General features: G+C 41.8%; 2 protein-coding genes across 2 annotated transcripts; one reads left to right on the top strand and one right to left on the bottom strand.

Annotated features, from left to right (window-relative positions):
* The first annotated feature begins 7,170 nt into the window (after positions 1-7,170).
* LOC131285224 (uncharacterized) lies at positions 7,171-13,500 on the top strand. The gene is made up of 5 exons (XM_058314080.1): positions 7,171-7,783; positions 9,143-9,203; positions 11,778-11,843; positions 12,382-12,760; positions 13,468-13,500. The coding sequence occupies exons 1-5, from the start codon at positions 7,171-7,173 to the stop codon at positions 13,498-13,500; spliced, it is 1,152 nt and encodes a 383-aa protein (XP_058170063.1).
* A 536-nt stretch (positions 13,501-14,036) lies between these two features.
* LOC131285223 (uncharacterized) lies at positions 14,037-15,311 on the bottom strand. The gene is made up of 4 exons (XM_058314079.1): positions 15,218-15,311; positions 15,075-15,094; positions 14,658-15,028; positions 14,037-14,589 (listed from the first exon to the last, which is right to left on the bottom strand). Exons 1-4 carry the CDS (start codon positions 15,309-15,311, stop codon positions 14,037-14,039), a joined length of 1,038 nt encoding a protein of 345 aa, XP_058170062.1.
* Between the last annotated feature and the right edge of the window lie 6,361 nt (positions 15,312-21,672).

The following is a 21,672-nucleotide window of genomic DNA, read 5'->3' as shown; positions in this document are numbered from 1 at the left end:
ATAAATAAGAGTTAGTTTTTTAATATTCTAAGCTTTCTAAGTTAGACTAGGTTTTAACAGTTGCACAGAATATTATAACTACAAAGGAACATATAGCATTGTACTTCTGGCTACAGTGGATGCAAACTATAATTTCGTTTTCACGGACGTTGGCTGCCAAGGAAAAGTGTCAGATAGTGGTGTTTTCATAAATAGTCCCATCCCATCTCTGATATGCTGCCATTACGTGAGATACGATCACGATCCGCAAGATATATGCAAGAAGTTCGGTTACATTTGGCCAAAGATTTTGCAATAAACAATCATCTCTACTAAATTTGCATTTACAATTATTGTGTTATTGATAATTACCGAATTTGTAATATTTACCGAATTTAATGTCTTTCTTGGTTTATTAATGTTTTTCATAAACTCCATCGATTTATACGCGAACCACGATGGTCGCCTAGTATCGGTTGCACCTGTTAAAAAAAATCCCATACTTTTATATTAACAAAAAAAAACCAAATTTGGCCTTACATGATCCAGTTGCTTTTCGACACATCATCACGCAATTTTCTTGAATACGTTTTCAGGCATTTCCTTTTTTTTGTAGCTACCGTAGAGGTAGTGCTGAATTGTTTTGCAATTACTACCCAACAATTGTTTTTAAAAATATTATTTTTGTATGCCTTGTCCCTTTCGTTCCACAAGCAACAGCAACAAAATGAGCTTCTTCATCACAATCTGCTGGCTGCAAAAAAAAAAAAAACAAAAAATGACAATAGAACCACATTTTAGTAGTCGAATCACGTGTCGAATGGAAAGCATAGCGCTTAACGTGTTAAACAGCATCTTACAACACAAACCATGTTTATTACGAACGCATAACGCTCGTAACGCTCCGTCCCACAGACATGAAATATTTCGGAATCTTCGGGCCTGCGGTCAACTTCGGGCTAAGCCGGGGGTGGGGGCCAACGTGCGTTCGGCTACTATAAAATGATGAAGCGGTTGAATTCTTCACTTCATCTATCAATAATTGCATGGATATTTGTTGTCCACGGCTTCAAAATCCTTGCAATGGTCCGCCTTGGTCCAATGACAGGCTTCGAAGGCTTAAAAGATCCAAAGCACGTTGGACGAGAAAATGTAGCAAGGCTCGATCGGAGACCAATAAGCGTGCCCTGGCTCGGGCTACGCTGATCTACAGGCGATGTAATTCCATGCGACACAGCCAGTACGTTAGTGGCTTACAGCGAAAATTTCGTCGGAATCCTAAAGGCTTCTGGAGTTATGTCAATCGCAAACGACGATGCCGTACTATACCTCGAACAATGCAGTATGGGAACCGATCTGCGTGCTCAAAAAAGGAGATATGTGAGCTATTTGCTGATAAATTTAGCTCCGTGTATGCCAGTGATTCCGCCTTCTATGTAGACGATGAAGCGGTACTATCTCACTTAGCGCATTCAGCTGTGGACCTGTCCAGCATGAACATCCCCATCAATGAAGAAATCGTTGCTAAGGCTATACGTCGTTTAAAATTTTCATATGTTCCCGGACCGGATGGAATCCCTTCTTCTGTGATTATCAACTGTGCGAGCGCTATCACTGCTCCTGTGTCGTCGCTCTTGAACCTGTCGCTTAGCTCAAGCCAGTTTCCCAGCGCATGGAAATATTCGTGGATGACACCCATTTTCAAAAAGGGTAACATTGGTCAGGTCGAAAACTACCGTGGGATAACGTCTTTGTGCGTGCTTGCTAAGGTCTTCGAACTAATCATACACGAGGCACTGATGAATGCGTGTAAAAATATTATCTCACCTCTTCAGCACGGCTTTCTTCCGAAGAGGTCAGTGTCGACGAATTTGGTTGAATTCGTTGATAAGTGTATTGCGGCTTTTGAGCAAGGAAACCAGGTTGATGCTGTGTACTCGGACTTCAAGTCAGCGTTCGATCGGGTTAATCACCAAGTGTTACTGTCTAAACTGCGTCATTTAGGGATTGCCAATGACTTTATTTCTTGGCTAGCGTCGTATTTGTGCAATCGAGTGTATAGGGTAAAGATTGGGGCAGTTGTGTCACGTTCCTTTATTGCGGACTCTGGAGTGCCCCAAGGCAGCAATTTGGGTCCTCTGCTTTTTGTATTATTCGTTAACGACCTGCCGCAATATCTTCAGTGGGATTCTGTGCTGATGTATGCTGACGACGTAAAAATTTTCAACGAAGTGCAAATCCCTAGCGACACTGACCGCCTTCAATCTGTGATACATAAACTGACTCATTGGTGCCATATTAATAAGCTACAACTTTGTGTGGATAAATGTTATGTGATTAGTTTCCATCGTCGTAAAAATCCTTACACTCAGACTTATGTGCTCGATAGTCAAGAGATTAACAGGTGTACTACTGTACGTGACCTTGGTGCCATACTTGACGCTAGTTTGACATTTCGTGAGCACTATGAGCATATTATTTGTAAGGCTAACAAATCGTTAGGTTTTGTTTTAAGGAACTCTACGGAAATCTCTGACCCTGTGTGCCTTACATCCTTATATGCGGCGCTGGTACGATCAATACTAGAATTTAATGTTGTCTTGTGGGCTCCCTATTACGACGTCTGGAACCAGAGGATAGAGTCCATTCAGCGTAAATTTACTCGCGTCGCCCTACGTAGGCTTCCTTGGTGGACTAGCGGCCCTCTGCCTGATTACCAGACACGTTGCCTGCTTCTCGGTCTGCAACCCCTTGAGCATAGGAGAGGTGTGGCTCAAGCCATGTTTTTGTTCAAATTGCTGACTGGTGAAATTGATGCACCATATATTTTGAGTCAATGTCCTGTTCGTGTTCCTGTTTATTCTACGCGTAATAATGAGTTCCTATATGTGAATCCTACTACAACGAGGTACGCTGAAAATGCTCCGATACTCGCAATGTGTCGTTCTGTGAATAAGTTTAGCAATAGAATAGATTTTAACCGAACCTCTGTTACTGTTAAGGAATCACTTGTCCAATGTTGGCATAGTAATTAGTTATAAATGTTAACTGAAGATTGTTTTGTAAACTATTTGGTAAAACTGACGATTCATTGGGGTAATTCACCTGTTGAATCTTGAATAAAGAATAATAATAAAAAAAAAAAATAAAAGCGAAAGCACAATCATTTGAAGTCCTTTTTCCTGTACCCAGACGGAATAAATAGAGTGAAGTTTTTAAAACTTGCCACTAAGGCCGTTAACGAAAATCACCGTTTTTATTTCTTCAGACCACCAACAGGAAAGAAGCAGGTTGCATTTGCAACAATTTTCGAAAATACATCCATTTCTGATGCAGACGCATGAAACGTTATTTTTTTAAATGACCAGATGTATGAATACTTACTGTTAATTCTTAAAAACTGGTAGTCTTTATTAAAATTAAGGCTGTTCACCGGAGGACAGAAATGGAGCTCTTGCTCCCCCCGCTGACAGAAGTCCATATAAAAAAACGGCTTTAACTCGGCTCCTGCTAGCGGATTTCCACGAGAGGTATATGCATCCCCCGCTGATGGGAAACCTTTCCGTGGAACGGTTGGCGGTTTTCCAACAACCGTTCACCTACACGGGAGTTAATTACTTCGGGCCCATGCACGTACCAGTTGGCCGACGATCGGAAAAGCGGTGGGGAGTAATTTTCACGTGCCTCGCTACACGGGAAATACACTTGGAAGTCGCCCACACGCTGAACACCTTATCCTGCATTCTTGCGCTTCGGCGGTTCATTGCGCGAAAGGGAATGCCGGTGGAAATACGAAGCGACTGCGGAACCAACTTCGTGGGGGCCTCCCGTGAGCATTGATCATGACAGGCTGATGGAGGAGTTCAACGCGCCAGGTCTGAAGTGGGTATTGGGTATTGGTATCGGTTGGGAGCACCTGATCCAGTCGGTAAAAAGGTGTATTGGTGAACTTCAGATGCCGCGACTCCCAACCGATGAAATCCCGGAAACGACATTGGCTGAGATTGAGGTTGTCGTAAACCCCTGGACAATGAGTTGGATTCACCACTAACGCCTAACCATTTTCTCTTCGGAAACTCCAATGGGACGAAACCTCCGATCGCCCTCGATGACGGTTCCACAGCACTACGCACAGCGTGGAAGACATCGCAACAGCTAACCAACAGGTTTTGGAGGAAGTGGGTTGCGGATTACCTGCCGACTCTAGCACGTCAAACGAAATGGTTTCACCCGGCACGCCCTATAAAAGAAGGAGATGTAGTGGTAATCGCGGACGGAAGCTTACCACGGAACAGCTGGCCCAAGGGACGGATCGTCGCCGTAATTCGAGCTAAGGACGGGCAAGTGCGGCAAGCAACGGTGCAGACCCGAAAGGGATTACTCCAACGACCGGCAAAAAAGCTGGCAGTGCTTGACGTCAAGCAGGATGGAAGCGGTGACGCGCCAGCACGAGGTCCGAAGTGACAGCTGTTAGTAAACAACGAGACAGGACGGAGTAAAGTAAATATGGCCCAGTCGACATAATTACTCGGGGGGCAATGTTACGAACGCATAACGCTCGTAACGCACCGTCCCACAGACATGAAATATTTCGGAATCTTCGGGCCTGCGGTCAACTTCGGGCTAAGCCGGGGGTGGGGGCCAACGTGCGTTCGGCTACTATAAATGCGAAAGCACGATCATTTGAATTCCTTTTTCCTGTACCCAGACGGAATAAATAGAGTGAAGTTTTTAAAACTTGCCACTAAGGCCGTTAACGAAAATCACCGTTTTTATTTCTTCAAACCACCAACAGGAAAGAAGCAGGCTGCATTTGCAACAATTTTCGAAAATACATCCATTTCTGATGCAGACGCATGAAACGTTATTTTTTAAAATGACCGGATGTATGAATACTTACTGTTAATTCTTAAAAACTGGTAGTCTTTATTAAAATTAAAGCGGTTCACCGGAGGACAGAAATGGAGCTCTTGCTCTCCCCGCTGACAGAAGTCCATATAAAAAAACGGCTTTAACTCGGCTTTTACTTGGCTTGTATACAGTCAAAGTATAAGCCACAAGAGAATGCACGCTGTGACGTCATCGCTCTCTGTGCTTCCTCGCTCACGCTTCGCTTGCTCTCTGCTGTTTCTTCTCCCACCCCATGCATGCATGTATGTGTTTATATTTTTTCTCCCTCCCACCCTCATTTCTTTCCCTTCCAATAAAAGCACGTGCAATTAAATGTGTGATAAAATCGCGTGGATGACAATTTATTTAATTAGCTGTCAATTATCCATATGTTTACAAACAGTAATATTAACAATTTTCAATATGTTAAAAGCACGACCCATAAGCACCCGCGATATTTAAAGTTGTTCAAGTTATCCATCGATCCAGATACCATCAAAAGTATACGAAGAGAAACCTGTGAAAGGTAAACGAAAAAAGAAATATGTTAAGTTCAAGCAACTCAATATATCTAAATTCAACTTCCATTTTATAGATGGAGCTCGAAGGATCAGTGCAGGAAGCCAGCAGATATATGGCCAACCATCTACGACCGACGACATTCGGGTGTGCCGGCGGATGTCAAAATCTGAGCACCGCCAACTTTATAAGTTGACCCAAGCGGTTGTTTCGGTAAAGGCCCAGATAGATGTGATAACCGACAAGATTCTGCCGTCCACCAGCACACCTGCATGTCGTCCTAAAGTGTTGATGAAGGCAGAATTAGCAGCACTTGATGCAGCATTAGGAGATGAATACAAATTCAATGAATTAGACAGGTGACTTTGCAGTGAAATAGGTGGCAAAGGAGCGTGTCAGCGGATGCATGAAGCATTATATTTATTGTTTAGTCCATATTTCCTAGTGGAATGCAGTTGGACAGGGCTAGGAAAGAACAAGGAGAAGATTAGGTTTAAGGACTACAAAAATGTGCAACAACTATTTAGAGTTGTGGCAACCGAAAATCAAATAATTGAAATGTGTGATTTTTTTGAACAAAAATTGAAAAATGCCTCAAGCCACCTGAAGGCAACAGGAGTAATTAAAAGTGTATGCCGTAAAAATCATACCAGAGTTAATCCTAGTTAATTTCTTTAGTTTAAGTTTAGTTATTATTTGTAAGGTTTGGTTTGGTAAGGTTTGAAATAGTTTAAATGAATGAATTATGAATTTATTTTGAAAAATAGTTATTATTAAATTTGAATTTTTCACGACTGACGGATGGAATGTTTTTATTTAGTTGCTGAGGGAATAGGTTGAATTATACTATTGCATTTATGAGCTATGAGAACTGTAAACTATGTTGTTGCAGAATGCAAATAAAACTTCTTGAACTATAAGAACAGTTTGTTTGTTTAAGTAGTGTTTGAAAAATTGTAATAAATGATGATGATGCCCCACCTCTTTCCCATGCACAAGATTGAGAAATCGAAATTTTTTATACATTTCAATAGCATATGGGTGAAACAATAGAGTTAGCCCACATATACGCGCGCGTGTCTCATATCTTGGCATTTACCGTGTCTAATCAAAATATTATATTTTCTTCATTTAATATGTTTTTTGCAAAAACTAAATCTATCATCATCATCATTTTTAAACCTCAGTTTAAATTGTTAGTTGCATAAGAAGTTATGTATGTTATCGAGAAAAAATGCCCAGTTAAACAAGCATGCATATCGTTAATGAAGCATCTACCTTTGACCCATTGTATTGGTATAGTTAGTCGGATAAGAAGTTGTTATTGAATTGAAAAACGAACATTCCTATTGTTAATGAAGCCTCTACCTTTAACCCAATGTATCGATATTGTTTGTCAGATAAGAAGTTGTTATTTAAAATGTTCATCGAATGAGTTACGTTAGTGCGTTATTAAGTAAGAAAAGTTACAGAGTTTCCCAAACATTACAAATGTTAATGCCCTCTTTAGCCCAGAGCGTTGGAAGTAGGTGAGTTGAATTTATTAGTATGGTTGGTGTAGTGTCTTAGAAATGTAAGTAATATGTAAGCGTAGTATAAGTGATCGATGTAAGTTAGACATAAGTATATGTGTAAGGATTATAATAAAAGGTCAGTCGTTGATCAGCATTCGAACAAGCAACAAGTCCGCATAATAGTTGGCGACGAGGAAAAAAGCGAAAAAGTCAAGTCAAGTCAAGTCGAGTCAAAATGTCTTTGATTGGAAAGATTGAGCCCTTTGTAATGGGAGAAACTATTAAGGAGTATTTGGAGAGGATGGATATCTTCTTCGATGTAAATGAAGTTGAGTCCGGGAAGAAAACAGTGATGCTGTTAACGCTGAGAGGAGCATCACTGAACAGTTTGATCTCAAAAATGGTGCTACCGGAGAAACCAAGTTCAGTGCCGTACGAAAAGTTAGTGATCAAACTTAAAGAACAGTTGGAGCAGAAAGTGAACGTGGTAGCGGAGCTGTTCAACTTTAGGAACTGTATTCAAAAGAATCAATCAGTGGCGGAATATATAGTTGAACTAAAAGCGCTCGCACAAACATGTGAATTCAAGTGCTGTCTGGTGGAAGCGTTGCGTGATCAGCTGGTTGCGGGTGTTCGCGATGATGGCCTGAGAAAGCGGCTTCTGCGTGAGACTGGTCTCACGTTCGAAGGAGCAGAAAGCATCGCGAGAACGTGGGAAGCTGCGGACGAGCAGAACGAAGCTTTTACGAGGAAGGAGCAAGGAGGAGAAATGGCGGCGATTAGGAGTGCGCCAAAAAGAAGCGTCGTTTCAAAATCTCACTACTACCGTGGAAGTGGTGCACCTGTAAAACCAAGTAATGATAATAATTGTCACAGATGCGGAAGATCGAGTTGAATATGTGAATGTGTGGTTTGGAATCTCTTTTATTAACTGAAGATAACGACTGCTTCCACTCGCTGCTAGCTTAAGACTCAATCACTTCAACGCAAGCTAAGGATACTATGATTGCTTCCTCAACACCCCCTCTCAATCATAGCCTCTTTAACAAGCACAGATCTTTCGACAGTTTCCGGATTTCGAACACCCAAAGTTAATCTATGTCTTTTAAAATTTCCTGCCGAAAGACTCTTTGTAAGCATATCTGCTACTTGTTCGCTGGTTGGTATGTACTTCACACTGATGGTACCATTTTCAATACATTCTCTTATGAAGTTGTACCTTATATCCAAATGCTTCATTCTTTTCTGGTCACGAGGCTCCTCTGCTATGCATATACATGACTGATTGTCCTCGTAGATTACCAATGGAACATTTATGACTATTCCAAATTCGCTTAGCAGATTCCTCAACCAAATTGCTTCACACGATGACTGACTCAATGATACGTACTCAGCCTCTGTGGAGGATAAAGCCACTGTTGTTTGTTTTCGTGTAGTCCAAGAGATCGTATTTCCGTATACTTGAAACAAATAACCACTGGTTGAACGACGATCGTCCATGTCGCTACCCCAATCTGCATCAGCAAACCCTACGATTGGTTCGACTCGAGCTTCACGATGGTATTCCAAACAATAATTCTTCGTTCCTTGCAAATATCGTAACACACGTTTCAGATAATTCCAGTGTACATCAGTAGCACCACTCTGGAAACGGCTTAAAATATTGATTGCTATACTTATATCGGGGCGCGACGTTAGCATCAGGTACATCAAACATCCAATAAGTTCCCGATACGGTTTTTCTGTTGCTGGTTCACTATCCTTTTTCTTTTTCACCTTGATATTCGATTCCATAGGAATTGATGCCGGTTTACAATTCTCCATTCCGAACCTTTGCAATAATGCCGAAATATAAGCTGTCTGATTTAATTTCAGTATTCCCTTATTTATATTTCGTAATATTCGTATGCCGAGAAAATTCTTTAACTCCTCCATATCGTCCATCTCGAACTCATTTTTCAAAAGCTGTTTTAAATTCAAAATTTCCTCCATTGAACTGGATGCCAGAATGATATCATCGACGTACAATACCATATAAATGCATACACCATTAATAATCCTAGTGTAAAGACAACTGTAATAAAGTGACCGCCGATATCCTTGATTTAGCACAAATGAATTGAAACGTTCGTTCCATGCACGCGGCGCCTGCTTTAGTCCATACAAGGATTTGCGCAAACGACATACCTTTTTACTCAATCACTTCAACGCAAGCTAAGGATACTATGATTGCTTCCTCAGCAGATCGCACAACCCACATACATGTCCTGCGCGTACGTGGCAGTGTTTTACCTGCAAAAAGTACGGACATGTGTCGTCGTGTTGCAGGAGCAAAAATGTACATGGGCAGGATAGATCACTAACACACATAGCGCGGATCAATGTAATAAGTAGTCCAGAAGTGCGCGTGTTAAAAGTTAATGACACGGACATTGCGTTTGAAATTGATTGCGGCGCGTGTAATACAGTGATGCCGGAGAATTTATATCGAGAAAAATTTTCAAATCTACAATTAGAACAAACAGATTTAAGATTGATTACGGCATCTGGACAAAGATTAACACCGTTAGGCAAAATAACTGTTAAAGTTATCGCGAGCAATAGAACGGTCAAGTTAGAAATAACAATAATCCCGACAGAAAACAGAGGGAACCTTCTACTAGGTCGTGATGCGTTAGATGTATTATTCCCTGATTGGAGAAAAAGTTTTAATTTAAAGCAAATTGATGCGGATAAATGGCTAGTAGAAATGAAAGAAATGTTTCCAAATCTAACAGATGGGAATCATAAACAAATGATAGAAGGATTTGAAGCTAGTTTAGTATTAAAACCAAATTGTACTCCAATATTTCACAAAGCGTACTCAGTGCCGTTTGCTCTAGTACAAAAAGTAGAAAACAACCTAGAGAAGTTAGTACAAGACGGTATACTTGTACCAACACGTACATCAGCGTGGGCGAGTCCTATAGTAGTAAGAGGAAAAAGTGATGGTTCGGTACGGATTTGTTTAGATGGAAAGGCAACTATAAATAAATAACTGACGGTAGAACATTATCCTTTACCGAAAATTGACGATATTTTAGCGAAAATTGCAAATTGGACAGTGTTTTGCAAAATAGATTTAACAGGAGCATATCTGCAAGTGAAGCTATCAGAACAATCGCAAAATATTTGTACCATAAATACCCATAAGGGGTTATACAAGTATACTAGAATGCCTTTTGGAGTACAATCAGCGCCTGCGATATTTCAAACGATTATCGATCAAATATTATTAAACACTCAAGGTATTGCGTATATGGATGACATATTGGTTGGCGGTGAAAACGAAAAACAATGTAAAGAAAAATTATGCGAAGTGTTGAAAAGCCTAGAAAAGCACAATGTGAAGATAAACGAGAAAAAGTCGGAATTTTTCAAACCGGAGATTGAGTACCTAGGGTATAAAATATCGAGGAACGGAATAACAACAAATGAGTCGGAAGTTAAAGCAATAATTAAAGCTCCAGTACCATCAGATGTGATGCAATTGCAAGCGTTCTTAGGAATGCTAAATTATTATAGCAGGTTTTTGCCAAATTTAGCAACAATATTGAGTCCAATGTATGAATTGCTACGCAAAGACAAAAAATATGTATGGTCAAATGAATGTCAGGCGTCATTCGAAAAAACGAAATCAATGTTGGTAGATAACAACATTTTAGTACCATTTGATCCTAAAAAGCCTGTTATATTAGCAGTTGATGCTAGTCCTTACGGATTAGGAGCAATATTGTCGCATGAAATTGATGGAGTAGAGAAACCAATATATTTTGCCTCAGCAACTCTCTCACAAGCGCAGAAAAACTATGCGCAGGTTCACAAAGAAGCGTTAGCGGTCGTTTTTGGTGTAAAAAAATTTCATAAGTACATCTACGGAATCAAGTTTAAACTAGTGACCGATAATTCGGAAGTAAAAGAAATATTCAATCCGTCAAGAACAACGTCGTCGATTGCAGTAGCTAGATTGAGTCGATGGGCAATGATATTAGCCGAATATGAATACACAATAGAGCATAGGCCAGGCAAAAGCATGAGTCATGTAGATGCATTAAGTAGACTGCCATTAGAGGAAGGTTTAGAAATAGAAGAAGATTGCGCACAAGTAAATGCGATTTCGTCGTCCTCAATCATTGACATTGAGATGATTAGTCAATTCCAAAAGTCAGATGCAATATTGAAACAAGTATACCAACAAGTTAAACATGGTTGGGCGAAAATTGTCAAAGCGGAATTGAAAGATTATGCTAAAGTTAGTAATAGCTTAGCAATAGAAGATGGTGTGTTGTTTTTCAATGATCGAGTAGTGATTCCAGATAAGCTGAAAGATAAAATAGTCAGTCTTTTTCATGATAACCATGATGGGTTAGTAAGAATGAAAATGTCAGCAAGGAGATTAGTATGGTGGAAAAGTATGGATAAAAGTTTCGAGCAATGCATAAAGGCATGTCAAGTCTGTCAGTCGAGACAAATCGTACCTAAACAAATAGTCACAACAAAATGGGTACAATGCTCAAGACCATTCCAAAGAATACACATAGATTTGTTTTACTTTGAAAATAGTACATTGTTAATTATAGTCGACAGTTTTTCAAAGTATATTGAGGTAAAAATTATGAAAAATATTAAAGCAGAAAATGTCATAGAAGTGTTAGAAATATTTTTTGCATGTTTCGGATTACCAGAAGAAATTGTATCAGATAATGGTCCTCCATTTAGTTCAGATCAATTTACGAATTTTTTAAGAGAAAAAGGTATAAAAGTCAGTAAGTCCCCACCGTACCACCCACAGTCGAACGGGTTGGCCGAGAGGGCGGTTAGAACAATAAAGGATAGCCTGAAGAAGTATCTATTGGATACAAGGTACAAACCACTAAGTCTTCAGAGGAAACTGAATCAAATATTTGAGGGTATTATGATCCAGTTCCGCGTTATTGCTCGAAAGTTTCCGCATATTTGCTCGAATAGCAACCTTAGTATTTATACAAGTATTTCAAGGTATGTAAATATATAGTTTTTAACAAGTTTCGAGCACTTTGATTTTTAATCAATTTTCAAAACGATCGAGTTATTGGTGTGTTTTATACTATGGCTAAATGGCTAAATAAATCAAAGTGACTTGTCAAAACACAACGTTGATATGAAAAGTGCATCCTGAATTATCATGTTCTTGGTAAATACCAAGATCTATAGAACCCACATATGCTTCGGACACATACGGTCTATAGAGATCCATCGACCAGGAGGTGGTTGAAACTGCTCGACGATAACGACGCGCGTCGTTTCGTATCCGCGCATCGTCTCGACACGCAGGTGGCGTCGTTTTGGATCGTCGAGACGCCCAGCCATTTTTTCGCTTTTTTCAAAGTGTTGTTTACCTTTTGTATGGGCCAGCGTCGAGAAGTTTATCGTTTCCGCGCTCCCAATCGTAATACCCTCAATTGTTCAAGTATAGGAATAGTCCATGTACGGTAACTAAAGTCACACCTTCAGAAAGAGTGTTTTGTTACGTACCACATACAGTAACAGCAAAAGTCAATCCTATAAAAGGAAATAAGAGACAAATGTCAACTATGGAAGAGTCAAGAAGTCAGTCTAAAATCGTAGGAAATCAAGTCGAATATGAAGAAGAAGAATCTGTATTTTACAGAAATCACTTTAAAGAGCACATGAGATGGATCCCTGCAATAGTCAAAAAGAAAATAAGCGGGTTAAGATATTTAATCAGTCTGAATGGAATAATACGAATGGTACATAAGAACCAATTGAGAAAAAACAAAAACCAGATGAGTTCAAAGGATGTCATAATGCCATCAAAGGTAAATATTTCACACAAAAGGAAAAGGAGTGAATCAAGTCCTCCACCGTTAAGACGATCGAAAAGGTTAGAAGGACAACCACGATTTAAGTATCCTAGATAGGAAGTAAACTCCGTTTAAGGGGGAGAATGTAGTGTCTTAGAAATGTAAGTAATATGTAAGCGTAGTATAAGTGATCGATGTAAGTTAGACATAAGTATATGTGTAAGGATTATAATAAAAGGTCAGTCGTTGATCATTCGTTGAGCATTCGAACAAGCAACAAGTCCGCATAATAGTTGGAAAGTGTGAAGCAGAGGAAAAAGAGCAATAGAATTGTGATCAACATGCGGATTAGTTGGAGGAAGGGTAAGAGATTGAGAAGGTAAAGGATAGGCTACAAATTTACAAAGAACCATATACCAAGGAACTTCGACTTCTCTAGAAGCACCAAACATGGATATTATAAACATGTAAGTCCGAAGACGGCATAATTTCCGGCAAATTCATACCCGAAGGTATTGAAATATTAAATTGATCTGTCCAGGATTCATATTGTGTTCCAACTATTATATAGGAAAGCGAAGAAATCTTCTTTGCTTTCTAAAATTTAACAATGTCACGATCTTTGGTTAAAAACCATTGATCTTTGAAATTGGGCAGTAGGGCAAAATTGGCAGTCAAACGGAAACAAAATCCATTTTTGCTCAATTTTTGAAAATTTTTAGCAGATCGGTTGGCAGCTATTTCTATTGAAGTAAGCTCTGTCATTCGGCATACCACTTGCTCAACGACTCGCGTACCCGATTTCACATACTGTTTGATAATCTGCAAATAATTTTCAAACGGATATGCAGAAAAATTATCGAGTGGCCCCAAATTCAACACATCTCCAGAAATATGCTGGAGGTTGTGGACATTTCTGACTAAGTTGCTTCGTCCATACAATTTACTAAAATCCTTAACATATTGATCAAGGAATTTTTTAGCCAAAGGCCAATAGTTCTTGTGTGCCGATGTAGAAAAAATCGTCACACCACAGTAGTACAACAACAAGTGATTGTACTGTTCTGCGAAAAAAAATCTTTCCAGACCACTGGGCTCAAATAATGGAGGAAGGACCGATATTCGGTTCCCTTCCAATAGCGGACAAAATTGAAGGATCGCATAGGGCGATGCACTTCAAGAGGAAGCCTTGTCTTTGCCATGTAATGAGACACGGTTTTCTTTTGATCGGAGGACCAGCGAGTAAAATTCTCAAATTCATGTGTTAGTAAACCCACCACCAATTTTTGAGTCACTCCTCATTCGCATAAATGTAGACGCTCACCACTGGAACGCCGGCTATCAAGTCAAAATTGTGAACATCTTCCAAAGGTGTTCGCCATTCTTTGTGATGCTCTTTTGTAATACGTAGACGGAATCCAGCGTCCGTGCGCAATGGTGCATTGACCGAGTCAAAAATAACTTTCCCCGGACCAATATGTTCTCCAATACAGGTGCATTTTAGGCATCCATGTTTTCCGTTAAAGCTAATTGTAGCTTTAGCAAAAGCGCGCGCAGGTGAATCAGCGATCAGGGCACGAAGTGATAAGCGTACCACTTTATCACCGAAACGCAAACCTCTTTGTTGAAGATCATTAACTTCCACAACAAGAGGTCGCAAAAATTCTTCTACTAGCTCTGGTTTTGAATTGCCACAAAGCACTGCGACAAGCATCACCGGAGCTTCGGACAATTCTTCCACCTTTATCAATATCGGCCACAGCTGCCGACTTGAACTTCTTAAAAGAGGAAGCCCGTCGATCGACACTTGGAGAGAAAAAGTGTCTACCTCGGGAATGGTATTTCTGAAAAAAGAAGATAAATCATAATTAGATCAGTTCCACAAATCTCCTAGGTATGCATGAATACTTACCGAAAATAATTCTGCAGGACTGTCTCGATTCCTTGGTACCAGAAATCACCACTGGAGATGGTCGCTAGTTCCAAACCTACGCGGGACAAACAAAAGTTACAAAAGTACGCGGGTTTTGACAAAAGTTCGCTTGCCTCGAGGTACTGTAAATCTAAGTTGAGTTTACTTATCAAGGCTGCCAAAATCATGTTCACAATGGGCCGAGACAGTTTTCCCAATACTGCAATGTATCTGAGACAGTCCTTCAAACTCAGCTTATCCATGTAACTATAGAAAGTAGTTACATGACTTGCTGTGATGTTTTCATCATAATCGTCATCATCATCAACTTCATCATTCAAGTTCTCAAAAAACAATTTCAAAATCAAATTCTACGTCCGCGTTAGTAGACCCATAACCACAATTTACATTATTTACATCCGCCTCCGTTGAATAATCTAAAATAAAAAAAGAGGATTTAAATTTTGGAAACATGTTGTTGCTCATATATTTGGAAAAAGGTACGACAAAATAAAACCATCTTTGCCAAACCAACACTTATACTTATCTATCAGCATTACCGTGGTCAAGATTTGGCCACGCCACCCCGGATGGTTCAGCCAAGTCTCCAAGCTGCTCCAACGCCATATCTGCTTGTCGGTCCAGCTCCTCCATAATTCGCTGTCTCTGCCGGCAAAAGTTTCCGTCGCACCGCAACTTCTTTGATGCCATTTTCAACTAAACTATCTTTTATATTTTCGCTGTAAGCTTCTAAAAAAAACAACACAAATAACACAATTTGTAACATTTTTCTCACTTCACTTCACAAAAGCACTTTCAGCAACACAAAAATACACATTTCGACCCATTTTTAGCAATTATACACATATAATTAATATAAATTGTTGGACTAAATTCGAAGTGCTGTTTACTAACCAAATCGGAATCAAACAATGTGTTTTTTGGCAGCTGTCACCGACACGCTCTAAGTCCATACGAGTTGAGAGTATACCTTGGGAAAGGAGAGAAATTTTTTGCGACGGCTTTGAAATTTCGATCGTCCAAAAACTAACACCCAGAAAAGGGAGAAAGAAATTTTTTTTTTTCGAATGTTGGAAAGGGATGACGTGATGAAATCGAGAGAGCGTAAGAGACTCTGTCAGCGGGGCTGATTGTGACGCGGATCCGAATGCCCTTTCTTTATCTCCCTAGAAACGTTCACTTTCGTGCACAACCCCGTATCTCCAAACACCTTAGGAAAACTCTCTTGCCATGACTGCTGCGCGTCGTTCGGTTTCTTCAGCTGGCAGCAAAATTTATCAATGGGAGTTGACCACAAACGAAAATGCGTCAATTAGATCAAGCTCTAGAAGAAGCAGGCGTGCTGGAGTAACGAAAATCTGAACCTGCTTGGTTTGGTCGGTCGCGCTGGCGTTACCCATAAAACTCCCGTCCAGTGCCAGGTCGATGCTGTGTGAGCTATTATCGAAGAAGGTGCTAGTTCAGGACTGCCGATACGCTGCCAGGTTTTCCGATGCGGTGTCAAGCTGCAATCGGACTGGCGAGCCGTTTATCAAAACAGGCATGAATTTCCGCCGTTGTTGCACATTGTGGATGTTTAAAGACAGCATTTGCGTTCTTCTGCGCCGGTTGAAACGGTGTTTTGACCTGCATCGAGCTGCTGTTTCGCAATGGCCCTCTTTATGCCCAATACCCGAACACGTTTCGCATCGGTGTGTACGATAATCACATTCTCGCATCCAATGATGGTCTCCGCACAGCCAACACGGATATTTAGGAACAGCTGTGTCGGTAGAATGTTGTCGTCTTTGGCGATCCCCTCTTGCGTTGACCGCCAACACGCGCTCCTGCGAAGGACCCTCGATCTCTCTTTAGATTCTCTAAACGATGACACTCGGTGGACAGCTGCTGAAGGGTTGTACAGGTTCGGTCCTCAGTACGGACCAGGAGACGTGTTATTAAGTCTGCTTCGTCCTCGTCCCTCAGGCCACACACGAACAACAGGCATTTCAATCTTCATCGCTGAGCTTGCAAAGCTCGAAATCTACCGAAGATTTATTGATGCGACAGGCGTAGACCAAGTGATCCTCCGTTCGCTTCTTGGTCATTTGAAGGCATCTGAAGCGCCGACTGAGCAGTGTGACCAGGAGGGTCATCGAAAAGTGCTGATAGCTTCTCAACCGTCTCCTCGAACGTGAATTCGGACGGACGACGGGGCAGGATGAAGGATAAGAAATGATTGTGCTCGGCCGTTCCCAGCTTTCGCAACAACAGTCGCACTTTGGCGGGGTCATCGATTCTCGCTGCATCGTTCTGGAATAAATCAGCATACCTCAAATACCACTGCTTAAAAGTGGTTCCAGTCTCTTTCTCGTATCGGAGTGGGGCGGGGCTTTGGTTAAGCAACCGCTGATGCAAAAATTCGTTCATATATTGTTGCTGCTGGGCCATTTGCTGCTGAAGTAAATTCAGCATTTGCACCATCGATGCATTATCCGGGCTGGACATCCTGGCTGGGGACGCGCTGAATTGCGATGGCAGCGGTGGTGCTATTCAATAAATAAAAACACAAATGTTCCTTAAACTCAATAAACGTGAAAACTTCCTTAATCCTCGTTGCCACAGTTAAGTCTTAAAAACTAGTAGTCTTTATTAATTTTTTTTTAAAAAAGCGGTTCACCGGAGGACAGAAATGGAGCGCTTGCTCTAATTGTGACGCTGACCCGAATGCCCTTTCTTCCTATTATCTCCCTAATCCTTTCCCTACGTATCTCTCTCTTAACTCTCTGTGCCAATATCATGATCACGATCGGCACCGAGATAACAGGCACTCGTGCTCGTCAACCGACGAGAGACCACTCTCGCGGAGAGCGCACGGGAGTGCTCCGCTGCGTAACGTATCCAACACTTACTTTATTCTTGTTATTTTGAGAGCTCATCCTGCTAGAAATGAACAAAATTCAAATATTCGAATTCCTGCTTTTTCAAATAATATTCGTCCGGTTCGACGGTACGGTGCCAGCTATCGCAATAAAACTGACGATGATTTTGGTTTGCTTTGATTGTATCGTGAACAAGTTATCAAGTACATTTCTCCGAATCAACACGGGTTCATGCCTCGCCGCTGGACTGTGACCAATTTGATGACCTTACTGTCCGTGGTTTACTCCAATCTGGACTCTGGGCGTCAAATTATTCCTTCCCATATCATCTCTCCATCGCTTCTCCGAATGGTGCTCCGCAAATGGATTGACTCTCTGCACATCCAAGTGCTGTGTCATATCCTTCAGTCGCTCCTCTGGGGTGACCCACTTCGACTACTGTATTAGTAGCGTTGCTTTGTCGCGGGTGTCGGTTGTCAGGGACTTCGGGGTGTGGCTTGACGCTGCCTTGTCCTCCTATGTACAGATTGACCAGGTGGTATCCAAGGCCAACCGTTTGTTGGGGATTATTTCTCGCCTGCCATCAGACGTGCGGGACCCGCGCTGCTTGATGGCGCTTTACTGTTGCTGGGTCAGACCGATCCTCGAGTATGCTTCCGTGGTATGGATCCCAACAGGTGTCATTGCCTTGGGAAGGTTGGAGGGGGTGCAGAGACGCTTCACGCGCCTGGCGGTGAGGCGTCTTCTCGGCTACAATGGCTCCTCCCTCCCGCCTTACGAGTCGCGGTGACCAGCTAGGCTCTAGCATACACCTGCACTTCTTTTAACACAATAATAATTGCACTTCAACTTAACATGGGACCGCTTTTGAACTACGGATTTGTAGTTTTCACTATATATTTTTAAATTACCAATTGCAATGTTATCCGTTCCGCTGAACCCTCCGGAACATTTGCTGAACTCTCCAAGAATTCTGCTTGCACTGCCTCTTGTAGCTCATCCAGATGTAATGTATAAATATTAGTGTAATCTTAGTGATAAGCGTAGTGTATAAGTATTATTGTAATATTAGTGATAAGCATAGTGTATAAGTATTAGTCCTAGGTTTGTAATGGGGTTTAGTGATAGCGTTAAGGAGATGTGCCAGTCGTGATTAACCAGTGAATAAATGCAGTCATCACACCAGAAAGCTGAGACATTTGCGATATTTAGTTGATCTCGATGCCATTCTTAAAGAGTTGTGCGTAGATCGTCCTATATAATAATTTTCCTTCCGAGGGTCGGCCATGGCCCAACAAACACGCGCGCGAAAAATAACCCTCATTCGATCGATGTCTGATTCGATGTCGCTACTAACTCAAAATCAGAAAAATGGGCCTGTTAAGTAAAACCGACCCTTCTGTGCGTAATTGTTGGAATTTTGTGCTGTTAGTGTGTGTAAAAGTGAGAGAAATAAATAGGGCGAGGTAGAACGAGAAAGTGAGAGAGAAAGAGAGAGAGAGACATACAGTAAAGATAGAGGCAGACATAGTGGGAAAAAGAGATCCTAAAATGGAAAGTATGACAAGGCGAGGCATACCCGGCTTGCAAAAAAACGGGAGAGAAAATGCTCTTTCCGTGCCAACTTATGAAAGTACTACTTTTTCGGGCTAGAGTGAGCTTTTACAGCGTGTTCTCTGGAAATGCTCTCTCGCTTGCTTACGCTCTTTCTACCGGTACGCGCTTTACGCGCTGGTTTCTTTCGTTGTTTTGGGTACACCAGTAGACGAAAAAACAAAAGGATACGTTTTGCTTTGAATTCTTATCCGTTTATTACATCGGATAGGAAAAACATATTGGGAAAGACAAATATAACCGTGTTGTTGCTAGCACTCTGGGGTAAGACACCAACACTTCTATTTTTTCTTCTACCACTTTCGCGAGGATTTACTACCGGACGGTTCTTGAATCCAACGTCCTGGGCCTTCGTAAGCCAACCTGGAGATGGCCATATGTCCGTTTTTCTGAAAACACTACACAAAATCACAATTTTTACTGTTCAAAACGCGCGACCGAACTGTAAGTTCACTGACTGCACAAGTTAGAAAATTAGATTGCGCTGCAAAGCCTGCTTTGGCAGTTTTTTTACTCGCGCCGATCGGCCAAAAGTACGCTGATCATCTGTATTTCTCCTGCACAATTCAACTCATCTTTCGATTCTCTCTCGTGTAGGCAAACTTTTGCTCACCTCACCGCGCTTCCCCACGTTTCAGGATACCTCAACGTGCTCCTCGCCTACGAAACACTCTCTTTGCTTGCCGGGTAGGGATACGGATAGCTATAGCAAGAGAGCGAGAGAGAGAGAGAGAGAGATGAGGAAAGAGAGAGAGAGAGAGACAGTGTGAATGCGATGGGAGATGTGGCAGGCAAAGTAAGAAAGAGTACGATGGGGAGAAGAGAGATTGTTGATGAGGGATGGGAGGTGGGAGGTGGGAGATGGGAGATGGGAGATGGGAGATGGGTGATGGGAGATGGGAGATGGGAGATGGGAGATGGGCGACGGGAGATGGGAGATGGGAGGTGGGAGATGGGAAGTGGAAGGTGGGAGGTGAGTAGTGGGATGTAGGAGGTGAGTGGTAGCAGGAGGGTGGTAGCAGGAGAGTAGATTGCAGTGGAAGGTGGGTAGTGGGTGGTGAGTGTTGTTTGTGGAGATGGGTGATGGATGGTGGGTGGTGGATGGTAGGTGGTGGGTGGTGGGTGGTGGATAGTGGGAGTTGGGCGGTGCGAGGAAGTGAGAACAACCACGCTCGCATACAGTATTAGCTTACAACGCAGCCAGTCGATTTGTACTCGAATCGCAATGCATGTGTTAGCGGATCTACGAATACAAGAAAACAAAAGAAGATGGGGGATAATTCCTTCCGCGAAACACAGAAGATGGGAGATAGCAAATGACAGTGTACCAGTCGAAAAGAGAAAGAAGAAACTGACACATAGGGAACAGTAAGCCGCAGAATGTGCAGCAAATGCGAGACGGATGGCATGGAGAGAGAAGGATGTGCACCGGCAATATCCGCTTTTCTGTCAGGTCAGGTAGCGAGTAATCAATGCAGTGCTCTTGACTTCTCTGAATTGTTTTATTTCTGTTCGAGTTGAAATTTTCCTATTGACCGAAACCATGAACAATTCGCATCGCAATAATGTGGACCTACCCAACTGACGGCGACATGCAACATTGCCCCGTTTCCACAGATTCCTACCCCCGCGAGTCCAGAACTGTCAGCTTTCTCTTGCACACTTTGTCTTCCTTCTCGTTCTAATGATGAACCGGTGTGCTAGGGGAGAAGTCACATCTGCCCTTTCACATCTTCCCTTTCAGTCTGACACATTACAATAGCGGAGCCGATCGTGTAGCATTCCCACACTGCACAGCAACCCGAATGTGTGTTGGTGCACTTTATGTCGGTCAATCATGTAGAGAATAAAAAAGGTCGTCTGTATGAATGCCATCACGCACCAACTGTCAATCGCGACGCGATGAAGTTTTCAGTCTTTGAAACATCCAGCGCTAGAACAGTCGAGTGAAAAAGTGTAAAGTGTTGTTCCTTCCGTAAGAGTGTGTTGAATTTGCAATGTTCATGGCGCCTAAACGGAAACTAATAGGATCCATCAACAAGTCGGGAACAGTGTCAGCTCATGTGCGATCGGGAAACGGATGGGGAGTTCGATCGTCCACGAATGCGTTGGCCGGATCTTAGAATCGGTAAGTAAACAAAGTAGTAGTGCAAAATCATAACCATTTATAACAGCGAGTCACTAATTCTATTCCTTAGTTTGTTTCGTTCAACAGAAATAACACCGGAGGAAGAAACCGCCCTTGGGAGAGCAGAATGTTGAAGAAGCGGAGGAATTCTACGAAAAATAAAAATTTCCGCGTTGGCGGCTCGAGCAGAATACAACACCGTCTTCTCCGTCTCATTTGACATCCGAAATGGATTATATAGTTGTGTGCGTGCCATTATGGTGAAATAGCACGCACACATTCGTAACCTCTGTTTGGCACTAACACCACCACAAAATAACCGATTGAATGTTGCACCCCACCCCCTTTTTTGGTGCAACACTTTGTCTCGTTATGGACATCGAAAATTAAC

This window comes from Anopheles ziemanni, chromosome 3 (assembly GCF_943734765.1).
Source record: "Anopheles ziemanni chromosome 3, idAnoZiCoDA_A2_x.2, whole genome shotgun sequence".
NCBI lineage: Eukaryota > Metazoa > Arthropoda > Insecta > Diptera > Culicidae > Anopheles > Anopheles ziemanni.
The sequence above is the reverse complement of the archived record's forward strand: the minus strand, read 5'-3'. Positions and strand labels throughout refer to the sequence as shown.

What these genes read in the sequence shown, in the direction of transcription:
- LOC131285224 (XM_058314080.1), top strand. Translation starts at nt 7,171, where the DNA reads ATGGGAGAAACTATTAAGGAGTATTTGGAGAGGATGGATATCTTCTTC. An exon ending in CAGTGTTTTACCTGCAAAAA is followed by an intron (nt 9,204 to 11,777) that starts GTACGGACATGT and finishes AATAAAGGATAG; the next exon opens with CCTGAAGAAGTATCTATTGG. An exon ending in ATGTCATAATGCCATCAAAG is followed by an intron (nt 12,761 to 13,467) that starts GTAAATATTTCA and finishes GAAAATTTTTAG; the next exon opens with CAGATCGGTTGGCAGCTATT.
- LOC131285223 (XM_058314079.1), bottom strand. Translation starts at nt 15,311, where the DNA reads ATGGAGGAGCTGGACCGACAAGCAGATATGGCGTTGGAGCAGCTTGGA. An exon ending in ATTATTCAACGGAGGCGGAT is followed by an intron (nt 15,029 to 15,074) that starts GTAAATAATGTA and finishes ACGCGGACGTAG; the next exon opens with AATTTGATTTTGAAATTGTT. An exon ending in GTCCTGCAGAATTATTTTCG is followed by an intron (nt 14,590 to 14,657) that starts GTAAGTATTCAT and finishes TTCTTTTTTCAG; the next exon opens with AAATACCATTCCCGAGGTAG.